Source organism: Phoxinus phoxinus (assembly GCF_949152265.1).
Source record: "Phoxinus phoxinus genome assembly, chromosome: 14".
Lineage (NCBI taxonomy): Eukaryota > Metazoa > Chordata > Actinopteri > Cypriniformes > Leuciscidae > Phoxinus > Phoxinus phoxinus.
Genome location: NC_136889.1, coordinates 2,461,810 through 2,483,326, shown reverse-complemented (window position 1 = coordinate 2,483,326; position 21,517 = coordinate 2,461,810). Strand labels below are relative to the sequence as shown.

General features: G+C 39.6%; 1 protein-coding gene across 3 annotated transcripts in view; it reads right to left on the bottom strand.

Moving 5' to 3' along the window:
* Positions 1–3,554: 3,554 nt before the first annotated feature.
* Positions 3,555–21,517, bottom strand: part of arid4b (AT-rich interaction domain 4B) — a 91,783-nt gene continuing 73,820 nt past the window's right edge. The window contains exons 17-24 of one of the 3 annotated variants that reach the window (XM_079636295.1): positions 19,601–19,783; positions 15,531–15,615; positions 14,716–14,923; positions 12,106–13,263; positions 10,893–11,003; positions 8,202–8,354; positions 7,968–8,114; positions 3,555–7,098 (exon numbers count right to left, since the gene is read on the bottom strand). In XM_079636295.1, coding sequence (XP_079492421.1) covers positions 6,956–7,098; positions 7,968–8,114; positions 8,202–8,354; positions 10,893–11,003; positions 12,106–13,263; positions 14,716–14,923; positions 15,531–15,615; positions 19,601–19,783 — 2,188 coding nt within the window. In that variant the 3' untranslated portion in view covers positions 3,555–6,955. The remainder of the gene's footprint in view (positions 7,099–7,967; positions 8,115–8,201; positions 8,355–10,892; positions 11,004–12,105; positions 13,264–14,715; positions 14,924–15,530; positions 15,616–19,600; positions 19,784–21,517) is intronic. The other 2 variants (XM_079636296.1, XM_079636297.1) reach the window with 2 other exon arrangements.

Sequence of the window (21,517 nt, the reverse complement as noted above, 5' to 3'; positions counted from 1 at the left end):
TTGACAAGAAATCTGAGGTATATTTTTACAGCCTGCTGAAAGCTACAGAACAGAGAAGTGAATGATCGCTGTAAATCACAGAAACAACTGGACCCAGAAAGGGGGATTTGCAGTTATTATTCAGTGTCAATATGATGAATTTAGGGGTAAAATCATATCCTATATATTGTAATTCAATTAAATATACCATCATATATTCTGCATAATTTGATGTTTTTAAATAAACATTGACAAAAAAACTATACAAGTTTTAGGGCTGGACGATATGATGATATATAACATTGATATAAGTGATCACCCATTTAGACCTAGATTATATTTATATAAAGCGTTCATAATTGGCTTTATGTATTTCCCCGGCGTTTGAATCCGGCTCATATAAATGTCAGGAAACATGATTTCTGCTGCATGTTAATATCCACGGATCACTGGATCTTTGGTAAGTTGTAAGAATCACTATATCGAGTCCAAGCTTTAGTTTAAACTGATAATCGTTTGTTTTACTGGCGTTTTCAGTTTCCTCTATTAAATCCAGTCACACCGCAGCTCTTCTGCCGCTCAGTCCGGCTGATGGGGTGTTCCTGCGGGAAAGTGGCGTCAATGCATTCCCTCAATAGAGAGCCTAAGCCCCTCCCCTTCCAGTGCACCATGGGACCTTTTTTCGGAAAAATATTGTATGGTAGTCAATGGCGAGAGACAACAAATATTTTGATCTCGTTTGAATTGTGCCCCTGAATTACACATATGATGTTTGTCAATTTAAAATATACATTTTAAAGTCAAGAAAGTCTCAGTTTGATGTAAAACTGTTGAGGTGTAGGACTGTGAACATACGTAATTACAAAGACAACAAACCCAAAAGGCGCACATGTGACGTCATACCGTTTCTCTCAATGAATGAAGCTAACTTTACTGAAGCTAACTTTATTGAAGCTGACTTTACTGACGCTAATTTTACTGAAGCTAACTTTACTGAAGCTAACTTTACTGGAGCTAACTCTACTGAAGCTAACTCTACTGAAGCTAACTCTACTGAAGCTAACTCTACTGAAAGCTAACTCTACTGAAGCTAACTCTACTGAAGCTAACTCTACTGAAGCTAACTCTACTGAAGCTAACTCTACTGAAGCTAACTCTACTGAAGCTAACTCTACTGTAGCTAACTCTACTGAAGCTAACTTTACTGACGCTAACTCTACTGAAGCTAACTCTACTGAAAGCGAACTCTACTGAAGCTAACTCTACTGAAGCTAACTCTACTGAAGCTAACTCTACTGAAGCTAACTTTACTGAAGCTAACTTTACTGAAGCTAACTTTACTGAAGCTGACTTTACTGAAGCTGACTTTACTGAAGCTGACTTTACTGAAGCTGACTTTACTGAGGCTAACTTTACTGATGCTAACTTTACTGAAGCTGACTTTACTGAAGCTAACTCTACTGAAGCTAACTTTACTGAAGCTAACTCTACTGAAGCTAACTCTACTGAAGCTAACTTTACTGAAGCTAACTTTACTGAAGCTAACTTTACTGAAGCTAACTTTACTGAAGCTAACTTTACTGAAGCTAACTTTACTGAAGCTAACTTTACTGAAGCTAACTTTACTGAAGCTAACTCTACTGAAGCTAACTTTACTGAAGCTAACTTTACTGAAGCTAACTTTACTGAAGCTAACTTTACTGAAGCTAACTTTACTGAAGCTAACTTTACTGAAGCTAACTTTACTGAAGCTAACTCTACTGAAGCTAACTTTACTGAAGCTAACTCTACTGAAGCTAACTCTACTGAAGCTAACTCTACTGAAGCTAACTCTACTGAAGCTAACTTTACTGAAGCTAACTTTACTGAAGCTAACTTTACTGAAGCTGACTTTACTGAAGCTGACTTTACTGAAGCTAACTCTACTGAAGCTAACTTTACTGAAGCTAACTCTACTGAAGCTAACTCTACTGAAGCTGACTTTACTGAAGCTAACTCTACTGAAGCTGACTTTACTGAAGCTAACTTTACTGAAGCTGACTTTACTGAAGCTAACTCTACTGAAGCTAACTCTACTGAAGCTAACTCTACTGAAGTTAACTCTACTGAAGCTAACTCTACTGAAGCTAACTCTACTGAAGCTAACTCTACTGAAGCTAACTCTACTGAAGCTAACTCTACTGAAGCTAACTCTACTGAAGCTAACTCTACTGAAGCTAACTCTACTGAAGCTAACTCTACTGAAGCTAACTCTACTGAAGCTAACTCTACTGAAGCTAACTCTACTGAAGCTAACTTTACTGAAGCTAACTTTACTGAAGCTAACTCTACTGAAGCTAACTTTACTGAAGCTAACTTTACTGAAGCTAACTTTACTGAAGCTAACGTCTGTCATGTTTTCTATAGTCTTACGTTATAATCGTAACGTGATGCCGGAGTGTGTTGTACCAGACTACACACACACACACACACACGAGCAACGGTGACGTAGTGCGAGACGAGAGATGAAGTTCATTGAGCGATTTTCACATTAAACTAAACGTTACTCTTCTGTTTTATGACAAACTGCGACTTTCTTTACTTTCATAATTATCTTTTAAATCATCAAACATCATATGTGTAATTCAGGGCACAGTTCGGACGGAATAAAAAGATAAGTTGTCTCTCGCCATTGACTAGCATACAGATTTTTTTCCCCCGAAATAAGGTCCCATGATCCGGAGGCGGAGGGGCGGGGCTTAGGCTCTCTACAGACGTGTGTTTACACCCCAGAATAATAAACAGAAAATAGTGACTTTTTGAGCTATAAACTCGCAATTCTGCCTATTGCTCGCAAACCCGAGTTTATAACTCGCAATTACCGAACTGTACTTTCATCTCTCAGAATTGTGAGATATAAATATAGAGGTATTTATACCTCTTTATACCCATTTATACCTCCGGGTATAAATATAGAGGTGTGTGAGGTTACTGAATGTATGCAAATATGTGATGCCATCCAGGTATATTTAAGTATAAATGTGTTTGAATAGGTAATGTATACGGGCGGGGTGTGTAAATGTGGTTATGCTCACTGATGTATAATATATATGTATATCTTATTTTATATATGTGTGTATATATGTACAATATGTATATATATTAGTACTTACTTTGCATTAACAAAGTAATTTTATTCATTTTTGTTTATTTACTTTTCCTCATGCTTATATGTTCATATATTTACTTTATTTGAGCAGTCTGTCACATTGTAGGACTTGTGCTTGTAGAATTTATCTATGTTTGAGGGCTGGGGGGAGGACACCTATTGTAGAACATATGGTGATGGCTTTTTAATGTTCCCTGTTCATGAAAAGATAAAAAAAAAAAAAAAAAAATCCAAAAGCTAAAAAAAATCATCCAAAAGCTAAAAAAAAAAAAAATCATCCAAAAGCTAAAAATAATAACAATAATTCAACCAAAAGCTAAAAAAAAAAAAAAGCCAAAAGCTAAAAAAAAAAAAAGCTAAAAAAAAACAAACAAAAAAACACACCAGATCAAATCAATAATACTGTGGCATCATCAATAATCTCGGATATACAGGGACGTGGACATTAGAGTCACAAACTATGGCATTTATTTCAAAGGCTTTTCTGCTTACATTTGTACAATAAATTACACACTGTCCATCTTCTGATGAGCTTAATAAATATGATAGAACTTTCCGTTAATCTCTCTCTCTCTCTCTCTCTCTCTCTCTCTCTCTCTCTCTCACACACACACACAAACGGTCTCTGAACATCTTTGCAAAGATCCATAAAACTTTACACTTCATGTACAGATTGGAAAATACCACATTATAAAAACAAAAGAAAAGAGCCTAGTACAAGCACAGATTAACGGAAATACACAGACGAGAAGGAAACGTAAAAGTGAGGAACTGAATCGAAACAAACGCTAGAGCGAAACGCAAAAGAACGAATAAGAAAATGGACATGCGCTACCTTCCGAATGCACAGACGCTACGGTTAAAACAGTAAAACTGTACAGAAACGTACATGGTATTAACAGTGCAAGATATTAAATAGCTCGACTCAAAACACACTTCTCAATATACAAATGTATAACAAAGGCATACAATTACATACAAGTGCCAAACGGGACCGTCCTTCAGGTTATGATACAACAGGAGTCTATACAGAGGAAAGATGTCTTCACACACACATCTTCTCCTTATAAATGCACCTTTTCTCCATCGTAAGTAATGAGGGGAAGTGATGATGTACTTCTAAAGGAATAATTCACCCAAAATTGAACGTTCACTCGTTGCAAACCATGCCGTTATTTCTCCGTGAAGCCATTGCTAAGGAATACTCATGCATGTTCAGTCAAGCATCCGGTTGTGCTTCTGAAAGCGTGTCGATTTGACTGAAATTAGCTATTGGTAACTAACGGTTACTGGTAATGTGTGTTGCACGGGGGAAAATAACATTGGAACGACTTTCATTCTCGGCTGAACGAACACTCTCCACTCTTCACTGCTAGCATACGCGTGTTTCCCGTTTCCCACGGTGCTTTATGACGCCGCGTCCTGCGTGTGTGGCATTGCAGGAGGAGGTGGGGAATGGAGGAAAGGAAGACACAAACACACAAAGGCTACGCACAGAACAGATCGGCATCTGCCATTGCACTTCTGAATACTGCCACATTAACCATTAACACCCCACCCACAGGGTCTGGGTCCATCTCAGTAGTAAAATACACTTAGAATCCTGGCTGCCAGAAAAAAAGTCTTCAATTCTCAAATTGTCAACAATCAGAATACGTTTCACCTCCAGAGAAGCTGAACGCGGGTTCCCCGTCGCGAGCGCGCGGCTCGATAGCCCTTGACTCGCTCCCGGCCGGACCGGCGCACTGAGCGGATGAGGAGGATCGAGCGCTGGAGATGAAGCGATGATCAATGTAGCTTTCATAAGCAGTTCTGAGATCATAAAAAAAAAAAAAAAAAAACTGGACAAATTGGGGGTTTAACATTCATAAGGTGTCTGAACACACACGCTAATCAAGTCGCATTTCACCCTAAAACTATATAAACAGTGTATATATGTACAGGAGAAACTGGAAAGATGAGAATATGGTGCAAAAGTTCATTTATTTCAGTAATTCAACTTAAAAGATGAAACTAATATATTATATAGACTCATTACATGCAAAGTGAGATATTTCAAACCTTTATTTGTTATAATTTTGATGATTGTGGCTTACAGCTTATGAAAACCCCAAATTCAAAATTAGAATATTGTGAAAAGGTTTTCATAAACTGTAAGCCATAATCATCAAAATTATAACAAATAAAGGCTTGAAATATCTCACTTTGCATGTAATGAGTCTATATAATATATTAGTTTCACCTTTTAAGTTGAATTACTGAAATAAATGAACTTTTGCACCATATTCTAATTTTTCGAGTTTCACGTGTATTAATATATATATATATATATAAGTATGTATATAAATACATATACATTTAGATTGAAATAGATTGATATGTAATTATGATAATTCTCAATGCTGATTCTCATAACTGTAATACAGTAGTTTTAATGACACATTTAATAAAAACTCTCCTAAGGATAGGTTTCATCATGCAAGATTTATTTTTACTGTGAAATGTTTCATTGTTATATAATATAAAACATCTCAAAACTGATTTTTTTGACCCAATTGTTAAATTAATTAATTAAAATAATATAAAATTCTCATTATTATCAATTGTCATTACTACAATACATTTTTAAAATGATATATCTAATTGAAAAACGACAAAAAATAGGTTTCAAAATATTATATATATATATAATTCAAAATATCTTGCATAATTTTGCTAGATTTAGTTTGTATTACTTATATACAGTATAAAATTCTCATTACATACTGAAATACAGTGCTTTTTATAATATATTTAATACATAATTATATATAAAACACCTTTTTATAGGGTCATTGAGATTTTTTTCATTGTGAAATTATTAATAGAGAATTATTTATTAAATAAATGATTCTCACTATTCTCAATAATGATTCTCATTGATGTAATATAGTTAATTACATATTTGATACATATTAAAAAACCACTTGCCTAATGAAACCTACATTTAGGACCATTAAGTATTTTCTTTCATTAATTAACTTTAAATTAATTTAATTAATTGTCATCATTGTCAATGGTGATTCTCAGCACTGTAATACAGTTAATACACACACACACACACACACACACTGTATATACACACACATATACATATATATATATATAGAATTTCCAACTGGGGAAAAATACATTACTTTTTTATGGCTTTATTTTCTTTGAGCTATATATATATATATATATACACACACACACACACTTTTGATTTTAGGGTGAAATATGACCTGGACTGATCTGACGCTCTTGTCATGTTATGATTAAAAATAACCGAGACATTCTCTTTCCTGTGAGCGAGTGAGAATCTCACAGCTGAACTCTTCTGGAGGCGTGATGACACACACACACACACACACACACACCGACCCAGCGCTGACCGTTTCCCAGCATTCCTCACGCGTGCCTCGAGCTGTAAGGCACTGAGCGTCACCAGCGTCAGTGTCTCGAACGCCTCCGCTGATTTACTATGGGTGACACTGAACGTGTTGGGATTCATATTCAGGATCAAATATTCATGGACATTGTGGGGATGGTTTGTAAAACAAACAAACAGAAATAGTCTTATCGTCAAACTCGACCCAACTTTCAGGGAAAAGTGCACTTGAGTGCAATTAGCTTGCCAAGGAAACAGTTGTCGATATAAAATAGTGCTTGTTGCTGTATCTGGTGGCTATAGTTTCGTCATACTTGTGCCCCGTTTGTCAGTGTGTGTCCGTCCACTAGTGCAGGGGTCAGAGGTCGAGCCGGGTGCTGGTTAAGTGCTCTGTGCTGCTCGGCAGCGTCTCATTCCTGTCACCTGCACTCCACAGACACCCCAGAGGTTTGAGACGCGCCGGAGACCGTCGGCTCGGCTAGCGTTAGCATGACGGCGGCCGTCAGAGAGCTGGAGGACGGGGAGGATGAGGACGAGGATGAAGAGGCCACCGCTGCGCCTGCTGGGACACAAGAGGTCATGGGTTACTTCATGACACGTGAGGGAATGTGACGACTTTTTAAACTAGTAAACTAGCCTCAAAACCTGCTAACTTCGGACTGGCAAAAAAAGGCGATTCCAAGAAAAAAATCCACTTTTTTTTTTTTTTTTTTAAGGACTACAATCAGAGATCTCATTTTATCAAAGAATATCTTCCTTTATTATTTTTTAAATTCTAAAAAAGGACAAAGATATCGCTTTCCTTATTCAAACTGATTTTTTTCCTCCCAATTAATTTAGATAGATTGTTTTATTTAATGCCATGTCAGCATCTAAGGCTATTTTCATGGCAAATATCATTTTCAACCAAGCAAAAAAAACATAAGCCATATTGCCATATATTTAAAAAACAAACTGAACTTAAAAAATCAAACTGAAGTTTTGTTATAAATATGTTAAAGTACTTAAATTACTAAAACTGTATTTTGCGGTTACTCTTGTATTTGTAATTCACTATAATTATCTCAAATAAAAACTAGAATTATTTTTTTAACTAAAAAATAGAAAGAAAAAAAGAAAAAAGAAAAACAAACTCATAGCAACATTACTAAAACTTAAAATATTTTCAGCAGTTAAATTAAAGATAAAATATAAATGAATTAAAATGTTTCATATATTATTTTATTACATATTATATTACATATATTATATTAAAAAAATAACTGAAATCATTTTAAGTTGAAGTTCTGAAATTATTAAAACTAACACTAAAATTAATAATAAATAAAATGCCAAAAGCACATAACAAAATGACGAAAAATAATTATTATAGAAAATAAAGAGTTAAGCAAAAATATGAATAAATACTATAAAAGTATATTGAGCTCTTACTCTCTCTCTCCTTCTTCTTCATGCGCTTGCGTCTGCGGTCGATGGACGCCACCTCGGACTTGAGCGAGAGGTAGTGGTTCCTGATGTCCTGCAGCTTCTCCTGAAGGAACGCGATCCGCTCGAGACTGCTCATCTTCTCCAGGTCCGCTGGATACACAGGAGCGAAAGGGAACCGATGTCACACACTCGAGTCTCATCAAACGGGGTAAGAGTATCAGGAGTCCGGGCACTTACACATCTGGAAGGTCCACCTGGTCCTGGCGTGATGATCCCGGGAGTGGGAATGATCCGGCTCTCCGTGCTTCGGGTACCGGTGGCCTGAGGGGGGGGTCCGGCTCGAGCTCTTGCTCTCGCTGATACACTGGTCCTCGCTGTCACTGCTGTGGGCTGCACACACACACACACACACACACACACACACACACACACACACACACACACACACACACACACACACACACACACACACACACACAGTTGCATTTATAATGACACTCAATAAAATAAAAAAATAAATGTATGCTTGAGTTTGATTTAAATAATCAATAATCAAGTCTGTGTGAAAGCAGAGCACTCAAGCTAATTTCCCAAACTTGGATTTGAGCTAATCATTAAGTAATTAAAATGAATAATAATAAATAAATAAATAAATTTTTTAAATGAAGTTAATCATTTTAAAATAATAACTGTAAAAATATTATTAATATTCTATTTGTTGTTAAATTATTGAAATACTAAGTTAAAACCTTAATCGGACCTTCTACCCGTACAAATAAATAAATTTAATGATTTCATAAAAAAAATTTTATTAAATAAAAAGCCATTGAAAATAAACTAAAAACAAGATTAAACATTTTATTTGTAGTAAAATTATTGGAATATTACTTTAAATGTGTAAATATTTAGGTCAAACTGAAAGTTCTTCCTTCAGTTTACACCCAACCAGACCTTTATATATATATAACACACCTAAAAAAAATATTTTTAATTTTATTTGTTGTTAAATTATAGAAATATGAACTTGATATGGTACTTCAAGTCAACAGTACATGGAGGTCAATCTCAAAAGTCTTCAGTTTTCAGTCAACCAGACTTTCTATCAATGCAGTGAAAGTGAAAAAACAAACAAAAAAACCCAGCAGAAATATATTACTATTATATAAAAATCTTCAAACTAATAAAAAAATGTATATTATATTACAATAATCTAACCAAGACAAATGTTTAGAATTCATTTGAGGTTCAGGGACAGTGTGAATGCACAGACCTAGACTCTTTTAACTAGCACTTTATATCAATGGTTCATTCTCTACTGATTATAAGTAACTTTGCAACTATATGTCAACTTATTCCACTAACCCGAACACAACACCTAACCATAACCTAACGGTCGACTACAAATCACTCATCGTCAGCAGAACGTCTAAAGTGCACTATTGAAATGAAGTGTTTGAGTTTGGGTCTTTTAAAGAGGACTTGAGCAGGATCTGTTTTTATTGGCAGAATAGTGTTAGCAAACCATAACTTCATTTGGAGACAAAGTCATCTCTCAAAGTGAGTTACTGAAGACACCGAACTCCTGGAGCTTTTCATTACCAGACGATGCCACGGCGTCTCAATGATAAACACTCGGAACACTCGAGAAACGAGAAGCAGAGACACTCGAGCACGTTCACATCCCTGCAGGAATAAAGGACTGGCAATCTGAGTTACACAGGAAAGCTAAAGCTAAAGCTCTTGGATAAGCTTAGCATCGCTCCGCTGATCTTTCTAACACTGTGTCCTAACCTAAGATTCCAGCGACAAATAATTTGTCTGTCCACACTAGACGGTGCGACTGTGAGATCCGTCAAAATCAATCAAAATCCACAGGCAATCAGAACAGCGTGTGGGTGGAGTCTCGCGGCGAGTGCACAGCCAATCAGAACAGCGTGTGGGCGGAGTCTCGCGGCGAGTGCACAGCCAATCAGAACAGCGTGTGGGTGGAGTCTCGCGGCGAGTGCACAGCCAATCAGAACAGCGTGTGGGCGGAGTCTCGCGGCGAGTGCACAGCCAATCAGAACAGCGTGTGGGTGGAGTCTCGCGGCGAGTGCACAGCCAATCAGAACAGCGTGTGGGTGGAGTCTCGCGGCGAGTGCACAGCCAATCAGAACAGCGTGTGGGTGGAGTCTCGCGGCGAGTGCACAGCCAATCAGAACAGCGTGTGGGCGGAGTCTCGCGGCAAGTGCACAGCCAATCAGAACAGCGTGTGGGCGGAGTCTCGCGGCGAGTGCACAGCCAATCAGAACAGTGTGTGGGCGGAGTCTCGCGGCGAGTGCACAGCCAATCAGAACAGTGTGTGGGCGGAGTCTCGCGGCGAGTGCACAGCCAATCAGAACAGCGTGTGGGCGGAGTCTCGCGGCGAGTGCACAGCCAATCAGAACAGCGTGTGGGTGGAGTCTCGCATAATACATAATCAATTTCACAAATATTACACTATTTAAACATTATTAAAAATACATAGGCTACTGAGTTACTAAAACAATCTTAGTCAAATAATACACTCGTTTGTTCACAGTTTGCACGTTCTTGTTTCCATTTGTTTCATTTCAAGATCTGAGGTGAATTATCCAGTGTTGTTTTTACAGCTTCAAAGCTGGAGCACTAAATGATATTCAAAGTCACATGACACGCTTTTAACACTAAATAAAGCACATAAACAGTACCTGAGATTATCATTGCCGCACTTTGTGTGTGTTGTTCCAGCGCGACGTCGCATAAAAATAGAAACAGTTTCTAAAATAGAATCGTCGTGTGTCGCCGTCGCGGCTGGTTAGGAGAAAAACTCTGATTAACATGGAAAAGACGCATGTATCGCGCGTCACGTGTAGATAGGACACGGTGTAAAACACACGAGCTCTTCGAGCAGATGCTGATTCCTCTTACCTGGTTTGCGGTTCTTCTTGGGATGTAAGCTCAGGTTTTTATGACTCCGCTTGTGTTTCTTTGACGCTCCGCCGCCTTGAGACTCTTTGTGCCGCTTCTGACTGGATGAGGCTGTGAGACGGGAGAGAAAGATTTATAAATGCGTTTCTTGGAATGACTTTGTACTTACTTCTTAATGTGCACTAACAAGTAGTCAAGATTTAAATAATATTCACAGCATTTTAACAAAGAACAGGGTTTGCGTTTAAAAACACGAGATGCAAGGGCAGTGGAATGAGAAAAAAACAAAACTATTAAAAAAAAACTATTATTTTTCTTCACACAGCATTCATATGCGAGATGTAAAATGTGTGAACATCTGCTAACTTTGCTCCAAATACTAGTGATCTTCCTCACTGTCTAACCAAACAAGATGTGTTTGTCGCAAAGCATTATTGCAGGGGTTGACGAATTAATCACATTTTAGAAATATATTTTTAAATCATATTGAAGTATTGGTAACACTTTTAAATAAGGTTCATTAGTTAAAGGGGTGGTTGATTATGATTTCACTTTTCTAACTTTAGTTAGTGTGTAATGTTGCTGTATGATCATAAACAACATCTGATGCTCAAAGTTCAAAGCAAAGGGAGATATTTGCTTTTAAAGAAATCGCTTTTTAAGGACTACAACAAACGGCTGGTGGGAACTACACGACGGGTTAGTGACATCACCAACCCTAAAATTGACATAAACCCCGCCCCCGAAACACAATTTATAGACTATCAAGACAGAATATGCTAATCAAGAAGATAATTGATTCTGGGTTGTACATCAGAACGGAGGCTCACTATTGGCCAGCATCACACACACATGACCAGTGTCGGCCAATAGCGAGCCTCCGTTCTGACGTACAACCCAGAAGCGCTGCGCTGTTACACTACGACATGAACTCACTCAGAGGAACACACAGAAGAACATCAAGAGTTGAATAAAGTCGTTATTTTTGCGCACAAAAAGTATTCTGGTCGCTTGATAAACTTCAGGTTGAGCCGCTGTAGTCACTTGCACTATTTTAAACATTGTCTTTACTAACTTTCTGAGCCGGCAAGTTTAAATTACAACAGAAGCCTATGGAGGAGTGAGCCCACGCTCAGATTTAATCACTAATATCTTCATCAATATCAATATCAATATCTTCAGTATCAATCATGTGTACAGTTTCTCCACGTACCTTTGGCTTTCTGCTCGCTCTCCAGCTGGCTGCTGTTGCTGAGCGTCAGACTGCAGTTGCTGTTACTGTTGCAGGACAGGTTTCCGTCGAAGGCCTTGGAAGGGGATCCCGCCTCCTCTTCCCGATGGATCTCCGGGATCTCTCCTCCTAAACTCTCCACCTCCACTGTGCTGCTGTCGGACTCGCTGCGTCCCCCGGCCCGCTCCTCCATCAGGGGTCCTTCGGGTAAAGAGGCGTGTTGAGGACTGGCGGGCGGCGAAGGCACGCGGACCTCGGGCAGAACCTCGGCGGGACCTTCGGCTACGGCGGGAGACTCGGGAGTCGTCGGAGGCGTGTTGAGGACCGAGTTGGTGCCACTGCTGGGATTCTCCTGCAGCTTCTCCTCTGCGATCTCCTCTTCGTCGTTGTCCCGGGCCGGTTCGGTGCTCGGCTCGTCTGACACGGTTCCTGCAGGAGGAGGAGGAGAGTTCGCCGCCTCAGTGTCAGAGTCTGAAAACAGATCTTTTAAAATCTTCTTGGGCCATTGAACTTGAATGCTGGACCAAACGTCCTTCTGGCCTTTGGTACGAGAGCTGGGCGACCGGTCATCGATCCCTGTGGATATTTTGGCTCTTTTCTCTGGGATTTCCCAGAATCCTGAACACCCGCTTTTATTCTTCTCCTTGACGCCGTTGTATTTCTTCGAAGGCGAGCTCTTGGTTTTCGGATGCCCTTTTGGTATTTCCTTGGGTTGAAGTTCAGTTGCTTCGTCTTCAGAACTGCTTACGCCTCGATCCTCCAACGGACCTCGTTCTTCCAACTTTTTCGGCGAACTACTTGGTAGCCAATCGCTCCCTCTACTGCTTCTAGTTTTGCCTTTAGCCGGGCTTTTCGAATCTGCTTTTTTTCTTCTTCCGCCGGATCCTTCCACGTCGACCTCAAACGGGCTCTTCCTCTTGCCCGATTCTGGGCTTTCCTGGACGGTGGGTTCCTCGTCGATAACCGTGGGAGCTTTGAAGCCTTCAGACGGGCTTCCGGTTTCCCAGTGCTGTGGTGTAAGCGAGCGCTCTGGAGGACCTCCTTTCCGAAGACTCACTCGTCCTCCCGGATGATCCTCTTCCTCGTGATCAGCGTCATCGTCTTCTTCTCGTTCACTGTCATCTGTGGAGCTTTCCGAGCCTATGGGAAACAGATGTCATAGAGGGCCATACTCGAAAAAAACTTTCAGAATCCTGAAGGATTGTAATTGGCATGGAAAGACTCCATCATAAGTCATTTTTTTTTTACTTTGGCCATGTTTAGCATGAAAATCCATAAGTCAGAATGCATGAAGTCGCATTAGACATCCCCTTTATGCTGCGTTCACACCAAACGCGAATATAGCGTCAAATTTGCGTCTAGTTTGACGCTTGAACATTTTGAATGCATTAGCGTTTGAAGCGAAATTGACGCGCGTCAGAGGCGAAATCAGCTTCTTCTGGGAGAGGCAAGTGCTAAGCGGTGGTGTGTTTGCAAGAAAGGGCCACGAAATTTTAAAATACTACTGTTATTGTGTCACGAAATGTAGTTTTAAGAGTTGTTCAGTCGAGAATGTAGTTGTTTAAAGCTCAAATCTGTGGTTTATTTATAAAGATATCGCCTATTTAAAACATTTGATCTGACGTTTCGGAGTTGTGAGATCCAGGCGATCACCGGGCGCTCAGCGCTCATGTAACCCGCCTGGAGCAGCCTGACCTCGGCTAGTCCTCCTGACGTTTGCCGCTGGTAAACGAGAAATGTTTAAATTCACAATCTATAGCTTCGGTTCAATTATATGAAACATGTAAGATTAAACATGTACATTAATGACTCGTTATGACGTGGTCAAACGACTTCTTTAATTATGTGAGTTTTTCTTCATAATGTATGACTGCAAGTGTTCAGTGTCACATTCATAGTTAACATCTGAACATATCATTCCTTCTTTTACGCAGGCATTTAGTCATATTACAAAATAATGTATTGAGGCAAAACATATAAAATAAGTTATAGAGGCCAAACATTCAAAATTATAAACTGAAAAGCGGGCCTGCCCCCGTTTATCACGTCACTTCACCACGTGACAGCAGCAAGCAGGCTCCTGATTGGTTAACGCGGCGCGAATTGTGGCCAAAGTAAAAAAATTTCAACTCGGGCTTCAGACGTGAATTCGCGTCAAACGCGTGAATGCACAAAGCACCACTCGCGCGTATCGCGCCAGACGCTCAATTCGCCTCATTCGCGCAAACTGCTTGTAAATTTTTACATTGACTTTACATTGAAATCACTCGTGCCAGACACTCTATTCACGTTTGGTGTGAACGCAGCATTACAGGTGAAGTGTGCTATTTCTCAGACACTAGTTGCACAAAATGGAACAATTACTTTTTCCAAAGATGTTTCCCAGACGCTCCACACTACTATACCTTCTGCCATTGTCTGTACACACAGATGTCAGGCTGCTAAATTCAATGTTTTTGAAGGTCACACCAAATCACTGTGTCACCCATCAGGACCAATGGTTCACTTACAGTGAGTTTTTAGAACAGAAAAATTGCACAATTTACCTTTAAAAAAATATACGACTCATAATTACTGTGAATGTAAAGGTACCTGGGAGGCCGTTGAGAATAGATGTGATCTCGATGGGCTTGACGGGCGGCGTCTGCTGGTTTAGTTCATCACCACAATCCTCCATCTTGGAGAAGACATCACTGCCAGAGTTCGATTTGGACAACCGATTGATGCGATTTCTAGGTAAAGGAAAGTCCTCTCTGTCCGTCAGTCTCTCTATTCGGTCTCTTTCTCGCTCTGCTTTATTCTGTCATTAAACAAAGAGAGCAAATTAAGATTGCAGCCCCTATAAATATGAATATACATGAGGAACACACTGCCGTTCACAATTCTGAGGTCAGTACCATTTTTTTAAAGTAAGAAATTCATACTTTTTTTCAGCAAGGATGCTATAAATTTATCAAAAGTGACAGAAAATACATTTATAATGTTACAAAAGTCTATTTCAAAATAAATGCTGTTCTTTTGAACTTTCTATTCATCAGAAAATAATCACGGTTTCCACAAAAATATGATGCAACACAACTGTTTTCAACATTGATTATAATCATAAATGTTTCTTGAGCATCAGATCATCATATTATACTGATTTCTGAAGGATCATGTGACACTGAAGACTGGAGTAATGATGCTGAAAATTCAGCTTTGATTACAGGAATAAATTACATTTTACTGTATATTCACTAGTCTTAGGAATCACACACACACACATGCACACGTTATTATGAATTGTAATATTTCACAATATTACTGTATTTATTTTTTATTATATTTAATGACCCACAACGGTAGTGTGTTCAACCCGCATGACTTGATTTCATAAGAAAAAAAGCAGAAAATCTTCTTGACTGTACCTTTATTTTTTTGCGGTGCTTTATTTTAGGGACGTTCTTATTGGCTGGTCTGACAATCTTATCGGCTTTGACCCACTCGTCATACCTGTTAAGAGAAACAGTTGGTCAACATTTACTAATTAATACGCCTCCAAAACTGCGTCTTGTTGCAATAATGAAATGCAATGTCCAAATAATGAGAAATTACATTGTACAAGTCACACAATTCCAACATATAAAGTCACTATTAAGAGAACAAACACACTGTATACATAAAATATTAGCTGCATTTACATGGACCCCAATAATCTGTTTGTAATCGGACTGGTAGCACAGTCAAAAAAATTAAATAAATAAAAAATAAATAAAATCACATGAAGCCACGTCAGACAGAACAAATTTAAATTTCATTCGGATCGCAAGTGGTGGTTTAAACCATTTCTAATCCGATGGAGAGGACATATAAACACTTGATCGGATTGAAAACCGAACCTGGAAAGTTTCATTCCGATTGAAACAAAAAGTGTCCATGTAAATGGGCATAATGTTCAGAAGGTCCTGCTCTATTTTTGTCAGCAGCAAGAAATTAGCTTCAAGTCTCAGTGCTTGTACAAATCAGAAATATCCACACGACACAAATAAACCGGACACAAATCTGAGAAGTAGAACTTGATAATTGGTCTCTGTCCTAGTCTGAAGGGTTATTCACACCGACAACAATCTGCAAAAGCAAAACACCCTAGAAATCATTCACTTTCAATGAGAGCTCGAAGAAAAAACCTCCAGAACTGAGCAAAGATGGCAACATGGAGATTGCGTAGTTGGGTTTCATGTGGCGGATGAAGAACTGCCATTGAGATGAATGGGAACGCTAACGGGTAACCTTCACACTCCATTAGTCTCTGATCAATCTCAGGCATAGAAAAGAAGCCAAAAAGTCAAGTGTAAAGTGGCAAATATTAAAATCAACCAACATTCTTCCACTGCCTCAAAGGCAATAGTAACACCGTGTCCTAACTACACGTGACACACGATAAATGCCTCTTTTCCATGTCAATCAGAGTTTTTCTCCTAACCAGCCGCGACGGCGACGATTCTATTTTAGAAACGGTTTCTATGTTTCTGCGACGTCGCGCTGGAACAACAAACACAAAGTGTGGCAATGATAATCTCAAGCACTGTTTATGTGCTTTATTTAATGTTAAAAGCGTGTCATGTGACTTTAAATATCATTTAGTGCTCCAGCTTTGTAGCACTGGATAATTTACCTCAGATCTTGAGATTAAACAAATGGAAACAAGAACGTTCAAACTGTGAACAAACAAGTGTATTCTTTGACAAAGATTGTTTTAGTAACTCAGTAGCCTATGTATTTTTAATAATGTTTAAATGGTGTAATATTTGTGAATTTGATTATGTACTTATCCATTTTCTTGCGAGATTACTCTCTGGTGCCGTGCACTCACCGCGAGACTCCGCCCACACGCTGTTCTGATTGGCTGTGCACTCGCCATGAGACTCCGCCCACACACTGTTCTGATTGGCTGTGCACTCGCCGTGAGACTCCGCCCACACGCTGTTCTGATTGGCTGGGCACTCGCCACGAGACTCCGCCCACACGCTGTTCTAATTGGCTGTGCACTCGCCGTGAGACTCCTCCCACACGCTGTTCTGATTGGCTGTGCACTCGCCGTGAGACTCCGCCCACACACTGTTCTGATTGGCTGTGCACTCGCCACGAGACTCCGCCCACACGCTGTTCTGATTGGCTGTGCCCTCGCCACGAGACTCCGCCCACACGCTGTTCTGACTGACTGTGCACTCGCCACGAGACTCCGCCCACACACTGTTCTGATTGGCTGTGCCCTCGCCACGAGACTCCGCCCACACGCTGTTCTGACTGACTGTGCACTCGCCGTGAGACTACGCCCACACACTGTTCTGACTGGCTGTGCACTCGCCGTGAGACTACGCCCACACACTGTTCTGATTGGCTGTGCACTCGCTGTGACACTCCGCCCACACACTGTTCTGATTGGCTGTGCACTCGCCGTGAGACTACGCCCACACACTGTTCTGATTGGCTGTGCACTCGCCGTGACACTCCGCCCACACACTTTTTTTTTTGATTGGCTGTGCACTCGTGTAGGACTACGCCCACACACTGTTCTGATTGGCTGTGCACTCGCCGTGAGACTCCGCCCACACACTGTTCTGATTGGCTGTGCACTCGCCGTGAGACTCCGCCCACACACTGTTCTGATTGGCTGTGCACTCGCAGTGAGACTCTGCCCGCACACTGTTCTGATTGGCTGTGCACTCGCCGTGAGACTCCACCCACATGCTGCTCTGATTGGCTGTGCACTCCCCGCGAGACTCCGCCCACACGCTGTTCTGATTGGCTGTGCACTCCCCGCGAGACTCCGCCCACACGCTGTTCTGATTGGCTGTGCACTCCCCGCGAGACTACGCCCACACGCTGTTTTTATTGATTTTGACACATCTCGCAGTCACACCGCGTCTAGTGTGAACATACAAATTATTTGTCGCTGGAATCTTATCGCATCGCGTCTGGTTAGGACACGGTGTTAGGGGCTGTTTTTGTAACCATTTCCACAGAACGACAAGTCTCAGCTCTTGTTTACAGCTGGTATTAAGATGCGTTTTGATCGATCGGATCACAAATCTAGATGAGGGAGACACATTCCCGTTCACACCTGGTGTTTTAATCCACCTTTCCTCCACTTTCAAACCACTTCTGTCCTGATTTCTTCCAGGGGAGGGTCTATGGGAGAGGGTAAATGTATGGGTTTCTTCAGATTATTTACACATGAACCGGAGCGGAGAAAACAGAAAAACATACGGAGAACATCAGCTTTGGTTTTAGCCGCAAGACCAGCCGAACACTGAGTGTGTGTTTTAGTTCATCTTCAAACCAAACTTTATAATGTTTACTCATTAGGTCAGTAGTCAGAGAGCAGGCGTTTACATGAGCGTTTACACTACGAAAGCAATCCGGTCGAATGTGTTTCCAACTACCTCTGGAAGTGTTTGAAAGTGGACAAGCTCGAAACGCTTTAGACCCGTTTACACCTGTATTTATCGACCAAAGCACATCTTAATACCAGGTGTAAACAGGGCCACACACACACACACAAACAAACACACACACACCAACTGATGCATGTTGCACACAAAACTAGAAAGCACGCTGTTCACAAAGTACCAGCTTCACATTGCAAGCACAAATTGCTAAAACTACCAAAGTTTCCCAGATTAGTGCATCAAATCTTTCAAAGTTGAGGCACTAATTAGTAAAATAGATATCCGTGAGCAGAACTGCATCAATTACAGCAGTGAAATAATCTGTATAAATACCTTTGCATGGGCAGAAATCTGGATCACACATTTCCTACTAATTTGCATCCACTGCATTGTGATTTAAAAAAATTTCCACACATCCACAGAAAAAATGTGTCCATCAAACTGCAATAGAGCGTTGCCATCATGATGCATTTTTGTAGGCCAACCCGTATGTTCTCCTCACCCTGGTTCCCTCCACAAAAACATATTTTTCCACTGGGTTTTGGATTATAAGCACTGTGACCAACATGTTACACATTTTGTTCATCATGATAATCTTCACACATGAACAAATGAAGTCTAAATGCAATCTGCACAAATAAAAAGCTATTAGCGAACTACACCACAGTCGCACAACTTCAACCTCACCACCATTAAGCTTCGCCAACTCCTTCAGTCTGTCCTTAAAAACATTTTCCCTGAAAGTTTGAGTTTAAAAAGCGTGAGTAGTTGAGCCGTTTAACGTCCCTGACGACATCTGTAGTCCCACACGGACACCAGATGCAGAATAAAACACCTAGAGCTTGTGTTCACCACAGACCTTATAACACATTCGAAAACCCATCGACTGACTTCGCAAGCGCTAAGATGCTCGTTCCCAGGTTTTGGCCTACAAAAACTCCACATGCACCAGCCTCTCTAACTCCAGGACTATAATCTGCTTGGGGCTACCATTTTTTTGGCAAATGCAAACAAATGAGGCATGAGTTCCCAGGGTCCTGCCTTACCTGACGTTCCAGCCACAGTAGTGCACCAGGTAGAGCACCTCTCCCCCCTCCAGGTCTGACTCTTTGACAGTGGCTTCGTACGTCTTCAGATTTCGGCCTCGCCCATACCTCACCTGCACCTTCATCCCAGGAGGGTAACACTCAAACTCCTCCCCTTCCTCCCACTCCTGACTGCTGACATCCCTGCAAGAAAGACAATTCAGTACTTCCTGTTTTCTGGCCCTAGGCTTTTCCCACAACCGCCCTCCCCAAAAAACCCACCCTGAAATCTCGCTTTCTCAGCCTAATGCTTCTGATAATCTGAGTTTTCCTCATCTTTCCCTGTCGGATAAGTCTAACACTCCTCCTGAACGTCGGAGGAAGACATTATGGGGTCATCAGCCGGCTGTCTGAAACCTCAACCTGGAATATATTAAGAAGCTGGTCTAAAACGGCCTGGTTCGTTTTAAACACCTGAACATCATTTTACTCACCCTCATGAAACCTGTGTTTCTCCTTCCATTTGAAGAATCTCAAGCTGCTCTTTCCATATAATGAAAGCATTTGCTGTCAAGCTCCAAAAATGACTGAAATAAATAAACATGCCCAATCCAAGTATTCTGAAGCCATACTATTTTGTTAAACTCTCTGCAGTCCAACTTGTATACGTGGAAAACTTGGAATATCAAATACATCTATAATGTCTGGATAAAGACAGTATCCGTCTGCATGGCCATTCATCTCAAAGGCAGTTGGTGCTGGAAATACACAACCAGCATCTTTGCTCCTGGGAACTGGACAATGACATCTTTTTAACCTGAACTGTGAGCGTCAGCGTCATGTGACAAATGACTCTACAGCTCTAGGAAAAGGACATCACTGATTGGACGGTCAACGGCACTTAAAGAAGACAGTCTCAAACCCTTCACTCCTGACTATCATGAGCTATATCGTCAAAGACAGCAGACAGAGGAAAAATTATATCCAAAAATAATAATGTAATTTATATATATATATATATATATATATATATATATATATATATATATATATATAAATGTAGATAATTCACTTATATAAAACCATTAATTGTTTTTTATTCATTTTATTTTAATTATTTTTTAATATAAGTTCTATATAAAAAATTATAATATACAGAATATAAATAAATTTGATAAAAATTGGATACTAGTGAAACTTCTACAGCTATTTGTATACGTTATATAATTTATATACACTTATTTAATTCGATTTTTTCATATTATAATTATATATATATATATATATATATATATATATATATATGTATGTTTGACTATAATAAAACTATTCATTATTTTAATATTTTTTTATAATGTTTTGTTGTGTATAATATGAAAAATGTACAGTATATATTCAATAAATTGAAATAAAACATGTTAAAAATATATAATAAAAAAATGAATCACTTAATACTAGTGAATCAATGACAATTCTTACATTTATTTGATACATATATATAACAATTATTTTTTTAAATATGTAAAATATAATACATATTGAAATGTAAAACATCTACACATACATACATATATATATATAAAGATTAAGTGATTTGTATGTTGCGTGCAAAAAGTGATTTCCCCAGAATACACAACCATGTTTAAATGGCAGTGATTGGAGAAAGATGCATTTGCCCCATTATGGTGCGGTAATGTCATCTACTAACCAGTGCTAATCAACAAAAACCTGTAAAAAAAAAAAAAGTTGTAATCTTTTTTGGAGCTTGACAGCCTGTGGTCATTATATGAACATTCTGCTAAACGTCTCCTTTAGTGTTTCACTGGAGAAATACAGTCATACAGGTTTAGACCAACACGAGGGCGAGTAATGATCTTTCTAACTAGAAGATATTTCAAATGTGACTTTGAACTTGAGTTCAAGATGTGTGTGTGTGTG